This window comes from Bicyclus anynana, chromosome 23, assembly GCF_947172395.1.
Source record: "Bicyclus anynana chromosome 23, ilBicAnyn1.1, whole genome shotgun sequence".
NCBI lineage: Eukaryota > Metazoa > Arthropoda > Insecta > Lepidoptera > Nymphalidae > Bicyclus > Bicyclus anynana.
In genome coordinates, this window is record NC_069105.1 from 2,485,738 (window position 1) to 2,497,962 (window position 12,225).

General features: G+C 36.4%; 1 protein-coding gene across 2 annotated transcripts in view; it reads right to left on the reverse strand.

Annotated features, from left to right (window-relative positions):
* The window catches only part of LOC112053680 (E3 ubiquitin-protein ligase SH3RF3), a 50,963-nt gene that overhangs the window by 21,139 nt on the left and 17,599 nt on the right, over positions 1 to 12,225 (reverse strand). For both annotated transcript variants that reach the window (XM_024093167.2, XM_024093166.2), the window contains exons 3-5: positions 4,235 to 4,405; positions 3,507 to 3,598; positions 588 to 702 (exon numbers count right to left, since the gene is read on the reverse strand). In XM_024093167.2, coding sequence (XP_023948935.1) covers positions 588 to 702; positions 3,507 to 3,598; positions 4,235 to 4,405 — 378 coding nt within the window. The remainder of the gene's footprint in view (positions 1 to 587; positions 703 to 3,506; positions 3,599 to 4,234; positions 4,406 to 12,225) is intronic.

Genomic DNA, 12,225 nt, shown 5'->3' on the forward strand with positions numbered 1-12,225 from the left:
AGGGTTGCCAACATTTTTTCAGAAACTATAGTACTTTTTAGTTTTAAGCTCTAAATTATATAGTACACTTGGAAGAAAATATAGTATTTTATGGAATAAGTAAAAAATAGATGAAGATTATTATATTAACAAACATAGCATTATTAAAGAACTTTTTTGTCATAAACACGAGTGTCATATGGTTAAAATTATGAAAACCAACTATAAGATAGTCATCATCGGATACAATATACGATATTGCTTCTATCGAATTGTGTATATTATAAAAAAATATAGTATTTTCGCGTAATTTAACAACAGTATATACTTAGTACAGCAGACCCGGAATATAGTACAATACTATATATAATAGTACGGTCACCTTAGTCAGGGGATCTTTAGGGGTTGGGGTCCTTTTGGGGTCGGGGGGCCTTTTGGTCAATAGAAACCTCGAGAACCATGAATTTTCCGGGATTAAAAGTAGCCTATGTGTTAATCCAGAGTAAAATCTATTTCCATTCCAAATTTCAACCAAATTGGTTCAGTAGTTGCAGCGTTAAAGAGTAACAAACATCCATACAAACTTTCAAGTTTATAATATGCCGTACCTGAACATAGGTGATGGGGAATACACCAGACCGGCCGGAACACTCTCCATGGTACCAGAATGGATCCAACTTCTTCTGCAGGATGATCGTCTCTCCTTTTTTGAAGGAGAGGTCACTGAAAAATAAAATTTCCCATATATAAGTATGTAATTTATCTGGGACAAAAATCCAGGTTAATCTATCTCCATTCCAAATTTTAGCAAAGGTTTACCCGTATTAGCTAAAATTTAGACCAGTACCGGTACCCCCCTTATAACTACAGTTTTTCGTAAATATCATGAAACCATGAACTTTTTAACAAAGAGTAGCCTATGTGTTAATTAAGGGTATTATCTATCTCCAATTTAAATTAAATCCAAATCGGTTAAGTAGTTGAGGCATTCAAGAGTAACAAACATCCCTACAAACTTTGCGTTCGCGTTTATAATATTAGTAGGATTTAGTGGATAGCCTAGTTGGAATGTCTAGCATTTAGCATTCCAGCTGGGTTAGACAGACATACTTTAGCATTTATAATATTAGAATGAATATTTGTTACTCATAGTTGTAATAATTGTAAACACAGTTTTAGATGTAAATGCAACATGTCCTATGAATGGAAATCCAATTTCTTAACCTCTTAATGTTAAATCCATTTGGTTAACTTGGATGTTTTTTTTTAATTTGAAGTAATAATTCCAATATAACCCCTTTAAATTACTACCCCTCTTGGGCACATGTGGGTTACCTCTAAAAACCTCTCGAACTTTACCTCTTTATAATATTAGTATAGACAATGCTTGGAGGCAATTGGAGATCATTAATTAACGTCTGGGTGACACACAAAATAATGCAAGTCAGTAGCCTCCAATTCTACATATTTTAATTAAATACAAGGCCACTGATTACGCTTATTTGCTTAATGGTGCTTAGAGGAAAAAACATATTTTAAAAATTAGCATTTATACTAATGCTTTAACATGACATTGCATAGTGTTCGCTCTGAAAAATTAGCTGAAAAGCTTGTCTTCATGATACAATAATTTTTAGGACTAACGCAGACATCATTTCTAATTTAAGCAATTGAAACTAAATAGGGTAGTTGACTCGTATCAAATAGTAATAATACATGGAGTAAGGGTCCGATATCGATATTAATTAAGAATTTCTTATAAAACTTAATTATCATGTATATTTTATAACCAGCTGACACCACGCGGTTTTACCCGCATGGTTCCCATTCCCGTAGGAATATGGGGATAATATATAGCCTATAGCCTTCCTCGATAAATCGGCCATCTAACACTGAAAGAATTTTCAAATCGAACCAGTAGCTCCTGAGATTAGCGCATTCAATCAAACAAACAAACTCTTCAGCTTTATAATATTAAGTATAGATTAATTAGGGATTTCTTATAATCTTGTTTAATGTATATTTTAAAATTTTCAAAACGTAAAAAAAGTCGTCTATTTTGTGACGTCACAATGTTACTTGATGTACTACTAACGTCAAACGAATTGTTAACTTTTTAAGTCATACGCCCCGTTTGTAAGGGATTTGTTTGACGTCATGAAACGGTTAAATATAGACCATCATGGCCGACAGGCGTTTTGGCTGGTATTGTCAAAATAGTAGATTGTTATACAAGGGGCTAAAAAGACCCATTATTTACGAGGTATTTTTAGGGCCCGATACGAAGGCGAGGGCCGCCTACATAGAAACCGAGTTTATAATGGGTTTAGCCCCACGTGTTACACTCTGCTTTTCACTACGATTGCGAGAAAATAAAATAGTTTAGTACAATATTCAATGATATATTTTATTTGAAAATTAAAATGTAGGTACATAATGCTACAACTTTGGATGTTTCGGGAAAATGCTTTTACGCGGTAACTTAATTTCCGACTACAGTGAAGTTGAATAATGAATATGAGGGGTAAACATGTTAGATAATTGTTTAAAAAACACCATGCGTAAGTTGTAAGTAAGCATGCACTTGTTGTTCTTTTCTCCACTTATTAAATTTTTCGTAAGTAGGTGTTTAATTTGTAAGTCTTTTTTGATCCATCTCTAAATTAGGGTCACCATTCTCACTAGATGAAGACATAACAATTAATGTTGCGAAACATGTAAATTACGTTCACAAATTCACAATGAATTTATTTAAAAATATCAAGTAATTAGATTATCCACGACAATAATTGTTTTTAAATTCTCGCTCTTTAATTTTATTTTCTTTATTATTAATATATTTTTTCCCATGAAGAAAAGGCAAAGGTATTACACCGTGCACCCTTGTCTTCAAATCTCGCTCTATAAATTCGCAACTCAATAAAAATCAAATAAAAAAAATAACCGCATTTCACAGACAAGGACGCTGCATTTTATTCCAATTCCAAGTTTTATTTTTATCAAACAGTCAGGACCTTACCTCTGGCTCAATCGCTCGACGCGCGGAGCCATATAACCTCCTTCGATATAAAGTAGGCTAGTACTTGGCTAGTACTCATAACAGACAATAATTAAAAAAACAAAATTACTTTAGCCCCTAGAGGCTAATATGCTTGTTTAGCCCCGCTGTGGAGTGGTAATATGACAATGTTTTTGAGCAAGAGTAGTGAAAACATTATTATTTAAAAACTAAAATTTTCATGTAAACATCTCTCTTAAAAAATGTTTTTTTTTTTCAATCTAGTAGAACGATAATGCCCTATTTAAGACCATTAAAAAAAAGCGTCAACTAGCCAATTGTTAGGTTAAGCTTTACAGCATGAATACATAAAGTAGAGTAAGTATGAAACTTGGAATTCAAACTCTCTATAAAGTTCGTTTGTTTTATAAAAACCCCTATTATGCGGCCTGCGCAAAATATTTATACCACGGATTTAAGAAGTAAAAAGCTAGCTTTTAGCATTTTCTGTTCTATGATTTATACTTACCCTAACTCTTTGGACATGTAGTCATACATGGCTCGTGCGTGTGGCGGCGCCTGCTTGCCGTCCCCGCGCAGCAAATGCAGCTGCGTGTGCGCCTGAAACAGTGCGTAGTATACTCAATACAAAATCACTAACACGACTGGCAGCGTGACGGTGTCTACGCTGCCTAACAAACTTGCAGTTATTTAGCTCTGAATATACTTTGAATAGTAGTCGTTTAATTAATTTGTTTCTAAATAATAATATGTAAACTATTGTAAACAATAAACTTAGTGGACTACTAAATGTGACTGCATTTTTATCGTGATTTAAAATTATGCGATTTATGTTTAATGCACTAATAGTAACTATTAACTAACCATAGAAAATATTTTAATGATCAAAATATAATTTGATAATATTAGAAACAACTGAGCTCAAGTCATCAAATATCCTCTTAATTATACCAACACTGACATCTCCCCTCCACAATAACATAAACCATCATCATCATTATCAAGCCATATTCGGCTCACTGCTGAGCTTCCTGAGAAGGAAAAACATCGTGAGGAAACCTGCACACCAGAGAATTTTCTTAATTCTCTGCGTGTGTTAAGTCTGCCAATCCGCATTGGGCCAGCGTGGTGGACTAATGGCCTAACCCCTCTCATTCTGAGAAGATAATTAATAATGTTAATACCACCTGTAATCGAGGAATTTGTAACAAATATAAATATTAGTGGAAACTTCACCTGCGATAGGCCGCTCCTAGCTCGCTGGGTGCTGATCTTCCTGGGCGCGGAGTTCTTCATGCCCTCGAGGATCCTCATGAGGAGCACGTTCGGAGGCAGCTCCTCCACCTTCGTCTCCACCAGCACGCGGCACTCCGGACATCGTAGCTCCTTGTGAGATTCCACTATCACCTGGAATTATAAAAACAAAATTGTCAATGAAATTACTGTTTTGTTTTTCTACAAGTTTGCCCTTGACTACAATCTTATCTGATGGTAAGTGGTGATGAAAACTAAGATGGAAGCGGGCTAACTTGTCAGGAGGAGGATGAAAATCCACACCCCTTTTCGGTTTCTATACGACATCGTATCGGAACGCTAAATAATATGACGGATTCTATTATATTTACTAGCGGTCCAGGGATTCCACCCAACGGGCAAGAGCGTAACGCCAAGCGATGTAGCGTTCCGGTACGTTGCCGCGTAGAAACCGTCAGAGGTATGATAGAATAAACTTGTACCTCTTCCAAGTTAGCCTGCTTACATCTTAAAGTAGCATTCCGATCTTGGCGACCGCGACCTGCGACCGCGTCAAGGTCGCACGACCCACTGCTTAGTATCACACTATCACACTAATATTATAAAGGCAAAAGTTTGTGTGTAAGTGTGAAAGTGTGTAAGTGTGTAAGTATGTTTGTTCCTCTTTTACTTGGCTGAAATTTGGAATGGAAATAGATTTTACTCTGGATTAACACATAGGCTACTTTCCATCCCGGAAAAATCCATGCTTTTTTTTTTTTATTTTTTATTCTTTACAAGTTAGCCCTTGACTAAAATCTCACCTGATGGTAAGTGATGATGCAGTCTAAGATGACAGCGGGCTAACTTGTTAGGAGGAGGATGAAAATCCACACCCCTTTCGGTTTCTACACGGCATCGTACCGGAACGCTAAATCGCTTGGCGGTACGTCTTTGCCGGTAGGGTGGTAACTAGCCACGGCCGAAGCCTCCCACCAGCCAGACCTGGACAAATTAAGAAAATCTCAATTGGCCCAGCCGGGGATCGAACCCAGGACCTCCGTTTTGTAAATCCACCGCGCATACCACTGCGCCACGGAGGCCGTCTGAGGCTTCCCCTGGTATTTGTGAAAAACTGAATTCCACGCAGACAAAATCGCAGGCGTCCGCTTGTAAATATGGAGTAAACTACTACAACACTAAACAAAAGTGGTCGCGCGACGCGGTTTCTGGCTTCGTTTAGTGCTCCATATAAATTCATACTAAGCCTCGCGGTCGCAGGTCGCGGTCGCCAAAAACAGAAGACTGCCTTTAGACTGCATCGTCACTTAACATCCGGTGAGATCGCAGTCAAGGGTTAACTTGTCATAGAATAAAAAATACAAAAAAATTTGATAGTTAGTAACGTATCTATGTTTTTTTTTAAAAAAAACGAATTAATCTCGATAGATAATACCTGTAAACTTGTAGTATTTAATGTTGTTTAGTTAAACAATATTACCAACAAGTACCTACTAACTTACTACAAACAATTCTCGGAAAAACATTAATGTTTACATTTTGAAACAAACCGCGAATGCCGACGCATTAACTGGAAAATGCTTTAGTAAAAATATAACCGAGTAAGTTAATATGATTAATAGTCCAATAATGCAAGTTCATGGTAACAGATGGTTATCGCCAGAGGTAACAATTACTTCAAAACTGTTCTCAAACCTACAATCATTATCTATACCAGTGATTCCCAAAGTGGTCTATATCGACCCCTAGGGGTCTAGGACAAACCGCAAGGGGTCTATGTCAGCGAAAAAAAATTTGGGGGTCCATTAAATTAAAATGGTTTCCACGATAGTGAATCATAACACATACACTGATAGTACCTATTTTTTACATCATATTATGTTATAATATCAAAACATATACATTATTACAGTCATACATTATTTTAAAAGTAACTATTAAATAAAAAAATTATTAAATATGTTTATTAAATGTATTAAAGTAAATGTGTAAGTATACTAACATTATAAAGCTGAAGAGTTTGTTTGTTTGAACGTGCTAATCTCAGGAACTACTGGTCCAATTTGAAAAGTTCTTTCAGTGTCAGATAGACCATTTATCGAGGAAGGCTAGAGGCTATGTATTATCTCCGTATTAATACGGGAACGGGAACCACGCGGGTGAAACCGGCGGCGTCAGCTAGTATAGTATACAAGCCAATGCCTCGAGGTTTCACCCACGTACTCATATGTCCCTTTCCCGGGATGAAAATTAGCCTATGACACTCACAAATAACGTGACTTTCTAGTGGTAAAAGAATTTTCAAAATCGGTTTAATAGTTCCAGTTATTATCTCGTACACCACAAACTTTACCTCTTTATAATATTAGTATAGATATAATATATATATAAGTAATATTTTAAGAAAGTTTGTCACTGTCAGCCCATGCTCTTACTATAGGTAAGTACTTTTTGTTTTTTTTTTATACTCTACAAGTTAATCCTTGACTACAATCTCACCTGATGGTAGGTATCGATGATGTAATCTAATAAAGAAACGGGCTAACTTGGTAGGAGTAGGATGTAATCCACACCCCTTTCGGTTTCTACACGACATCGTACCGGAACGCTAAATTGCTAGGCGGTACGTCTACGCCGGTAAGATGGTAGCTAGCCACGACCGAAGCCTCCCACCAGCCACACCTGTACCAATTCAGAAAACCTCACGTTCGATCCCTCGAACCCAGGACCTCCGTCTTGTATCACTGCGTCACAAGAACCGTCGTGGCTTTGGAAGTTAGCCGGTTCCAAGGGTCCAAACAGACCATCAACTGTCCGCCCCTGGACTCGAATTCAAGAATTTATCATATGCTAACAACTTGACTACTCGGCAAACGTCAAAAATAGGATACGTCCTTTTATCACGTATCATAAACGGTGAAGGAAAAACATTGTGAGGAAACCTGCATACCAGAGAATTTTCTTAATTCTCTGCGTGTGTGAAGTCTGCCAATCCGCATTGGGCCAGCGTGGTGGACTATTGGCCTAACCCCTCTCATTCAGAGAGGAGACTCGAGCTCAGCAGTAAGCCGAATATGGGTTGTAAATGATGATACCTTTAGTTTTATATTGATTACTAATTCATGTAAATATATCTAATCTTGTATTGTTATCTAGAATGTGAGTCAAGGTGCTACTTACATATATCTATAAATTAGAAAGGCTAAAGGATATACCTACTACATCGAACGTCTTGATACTTGAACGTTTTGGAAAAACCTTGAAGTTATTACTAGTATTTTATTGAAAGTTCTTGACTTGTAATGAGTCACGAGAAATAGGCTCATCATCATTATCAACCCATATTCGGCTCACTGCTGAGCTCAAGTCTCCTCTCAGAATGAGAGGGGTTAGGCCAATAGTCCACCACGCTGGCCCAATGCGGATTGGCAGACTTCACACACGCAGAGAATTAAGAAAATTCACCGGTGATAGATTCCTCACGATGTTTTTCCTTCACCGTTTGAGACACGTGATATTTAATTTCTTAAAATGCACACAACTGAAAAGTTGGAGGTGCATGCACCGGACCGGATTCAAACCCACGCCCTCCGGAATTGGAGGCAGACGTCATATCCACTGGGCTATCACGGCTCTTGCCTCTTTTGGATTTTAAGATTCAAGTAGTATCTTCGATTATTCACTATATTCACATTCATTGTCACTTAATAGAAAGTAAGATAAGACAAAACCTTCGAATAGACTCATCATCTTTAACAACATATTCAGCTCATTGTTGAGCACGAGCCACCTCTCAGAATGTGAGGGGTTAGGTTAGTTCACCAGTCTGACCCAATACACACTTCTCATACGTAGAAAATTAGGAAAATTCTCTACAGTTTTCCTCACGATGTTTTACCTTCACCGTTTGAGACATGCGATATTTAGTTTCGTAAAATGAAGGTATAGGAATAATGCCCTAGTTGAAAACCTTGAACACGCCACTGTCCAATTTATGGATTATGGACTTTAGTGGCTTTGAAAGATACTACAATCTCACCTGATGATATGTGATGATGCAATCTAAGATGGAAGCGGGCTAACTTGTTAGGAGGAGGATGAAATCCACACCCCTTTCGGTTTCTACACAACATCGTACTTGAACGCTAAATAGTAGTGGTAACTAGATTAAGAAAACCTGAATCGACCGAGCCGGGAATCGAACCCAGGACCTCCGTCTTGTAAATCCCATCGCGCATACCACTGCGCCACGGAGGCCGTACAAAATGAGGTAAGCCTGGGTATCGCAGGCTTACGGCCTATTAAAGCGCTCATGAATTTTTCGGTCTTGACATTGTTACAGTTTGAACTGTGCCAGTGAGTTGCTCGAACATTTACAACAGTACAAAAATAGATCACCCTATATGCCCGCTTTTAATGGATCATAATTTTAATGTTATCGACCTATTTTTACGGTCCAACGTAAATAAAGTTGTCTTTTCACCCATTTTCATGTTAGTCAGTTCAAAAACTAGACCATGACTACTGTAAAATCGAGCTATACATTTATAAATTTAGATTTTTTCAGTAATTTTGGGTTTAAAACCATTAGTACAGCTGAACCGATTTACGTAAAAATCATGAGATCAAGTTGCCTGTGTATGTTTATTAATCTAAGTTGCCTGTTTACATCCCTCAAAACCATCTACATGCAGTAGAAAAAAAAAACTAGTTACGTGTTTGTAACTAGAGTCAACATCTTCTAAAGATGATTTTGAAGTGAATTTGTGAAATCTACATGGAGTTTTTGATTGGACCTGGATGGCGTTGCCGGTTTAGATAAGTCTGTTTTGGCGACAAATACATCAATTAATTCTATTTAAAGACTCGAATATATTGACAATTAATTAATTCTTCAATGGCAAAGATGCTTGGAGGCCATTGGATCAGCTTACACAGTTACAAAAATTTTATAAGTAATGAAAAGTGTATGATTTTTAAAAAGAGCAACTGTTTAAAGATAAGTTTCTTGTCGTTTTTTAGCAGGTTCTGCCTTCCGAACTGATAGTAGAATCACTACAAACAGACGAATTTTTACGTCTCTAAAGTGCCTAAAATAAACGCATTTTGAATTTTGTTTAGATGTTTCGCTAAGAACTGTCTTCGCGAAAACCCTACGAATCCGTTATTCATTGTTTATAACTCAAAATATAGCCTGCTTGTATTCAAAAATTGAAGACCAAGTAAACGATCAACGCTGTCTCAAAGGCAAATCTGTTATTCATGTTTATCACGCAAAATATCGCCTGCTTGTATTCAAAAATTGAAGACCAAGTAAACGATCAACGCTGTCTCAAAGGCAAATATGTTATTCATTGTTTATGAAGCAAAATATCGCTTGCTTGTATATCTGTTCTTCATTGTTTATTACGCAAAATATCGCCTGCTTGTATTCAAAAATTGAAGAGCAAGTAAACGATCAACGCTGTCTCAAAGGCAAATCTGTAATTCATTGTTTATGACGCAAAATATCGCCTGCTTGTATTCAATAACTGAAGACTAAGTAAACGATCAACGCTGTCTCAATGGCAAATCTATAATTCATTGTTTATGACGCAAAATATCGCCTGCTTGTATTCAATAACTGAAGACTAAGTAAACGATCAACGATGTCTCAAAGGCAAATCTGTAATTCATTGTTTATGACGCAAAATATCGCCTGCTTGTATTCAATAACTGAAGACTAAGTAAACGATCAACGCTGTCTCAATGGCAAATCTATAATTCATTGTTTATGACGCAAAATATCGCCTGCTTGTATTCAATAACTGAAGACTAAGTAAACGATCAACGATGTCTCAAAGGCAAATCTGTAATTCATTGTTTATGACGCAAAATATCGCCTGCTTGTATTCAATAACTGAAGACTAAGTAAACGATCAACGCTGTCTCAATGGCAAATCTATAATTCATTGTTTATGACGCAAAATATCGCCTGCTTGTATTCAAAAATTGAAGACCAAGTAAACGATCAACGACGTCTCACAGGCAAATCTGTTATTCATTGTTTATGACGCAAAATATCGCCTGCTTGTATTCAAAAATTTAAGAGCAAGTAAACGATCAACGATGTCTCAAAGGCAAATCTGTTATTCATTGTTTATTACGCAAAATATCGCCTGCTTGTATTCAAAAATTGAAGAGCAAGTATCGATCAACGCAGTCTAAAACGCAAATCTGTAATTCATTGTTTATGACGCAAAATATCGCCTGCTTGTATTCAAAAATTGAAGAGCAAGTAAACGATCAACGATGTCTCAAAGGCAGACACATTACCAATTCAAAGTTGCTTGTTTACTTCGTCCCTACAGACGGCGTGAGTGGGTACAGTCGGTCTGTCGACACGGCGCCTGTATCGATTTAAAATGTCCCAGTAACAAACAGTTGCTTGGAGGATATTTTTAGCTGGTACAAAAATAACGCCCCCTGTATATACCACCTCTTTTGCCTCGTGTTTGTTGGCTTAGTTGGGAATTGTTTCAATTTAATAAATATATATTGCAAAGACACTAAAAAACGAAACATTATTTGCTTATGTCCTATTTTGATCAGCTTGAATTAAGTGCCAAGCCTAATAGGTCCTTTCGACTTATTTTTTTTTTGCCTTTTTGGCACATAACAGAAATGTGTCATTATTTGTTAATTACCAGTTTCTTGGAGGATATTTTAGTAGGTACAAAAACAACGCCCCTTGTATGTGTTATATACCACCTCTTTTGCCTCTTGTTTGTTAACGCATTCAGTTGGGAATCGTTTCAATTTGATAAATAAATATTGCTTGACATGGTCTTGGTTGTATAGAAAGGTTTTCACCTCATGTTAGTTAAAAAAAAAAGTCTAAGAAACAAGTAATTAACTAGAACACGCATGTGCTATATAACGTTCCAATTGAATTCCGTGCCAATCTAATAAGGCTTTTTAATTTGATTTTCATTTTTGGCACCTGACAACAAAAAAAAAAATTAAAATTGGTTAAATCCTATTAACAAAAATACCGAACAGTTGTTTAGAGGATATTTTTAGCTGGTACACAAATGGCGCCCCCTGTACCACCTTCCACCGTCTTTCTGTATACCACCTCTTTGGACTGCCTTGTGTTTATTGGCGTATTCAGTTGGAAATGGAGGTCTGGATAATATTTCAATTTACTAAATAAATATTGGCTGACTTCGTAATTGTGATCAATCTTATTAATCGTAATCAATCTAAAAAATTAAAGCTTTTCACTTAATGTAAGATTTTAAATAGAAAAATTCCACTTTAAAGACACTAAAAAGCGTAAAATTACATCGTAACTATGTCCTATTCAGATTCAGTTTGAATTCGATGCCAAGCCAACTAGACTCTTGAAGTTTTTTTGTACCTTAATGGCACATTTTACACAAAGAAAAAAAAAACATTTTATAATTGGTTAAAATGTCCCAGTAACAAACAGTTGATTGGAAGATATTTTTAAATGAACCTTGTAGTATTATGTTCTGTGGCTAAACACAAGTAGCTCCCACTTTATATTACTTACTACCTCTATAGACTGTTCTATGTTTGCTAGTTATTTTAAGAATAGAATGTCACAAGACTTTGGTAACTGAAGACAAACTTCAAGATGGTATAATAAACAGCACTCCCTGTATAATCTGTGTCCATTTGCTTCATCATTAGCAACTCATATTCGGCTCAATGTTGAGCATGAGTCGCCTCTCAGAAGTCCACCACCTTGGACCAATACGGATTGGCAGACTTCACACACGCAGAGGATTAATAAAATTCTCTGGTATGCCTCACGATGGTATGCCTTCACCGTGTGATACACGTGATATGTATTTTCTTAAAATGTACATAATAAGTTGCATCTTACTTTTCTTTTTTTTCCTTCTCTTATTTTTATTGTATCTAATTTGTGTGCAATAAAGAATTAAAATAAATAAATAAATAAT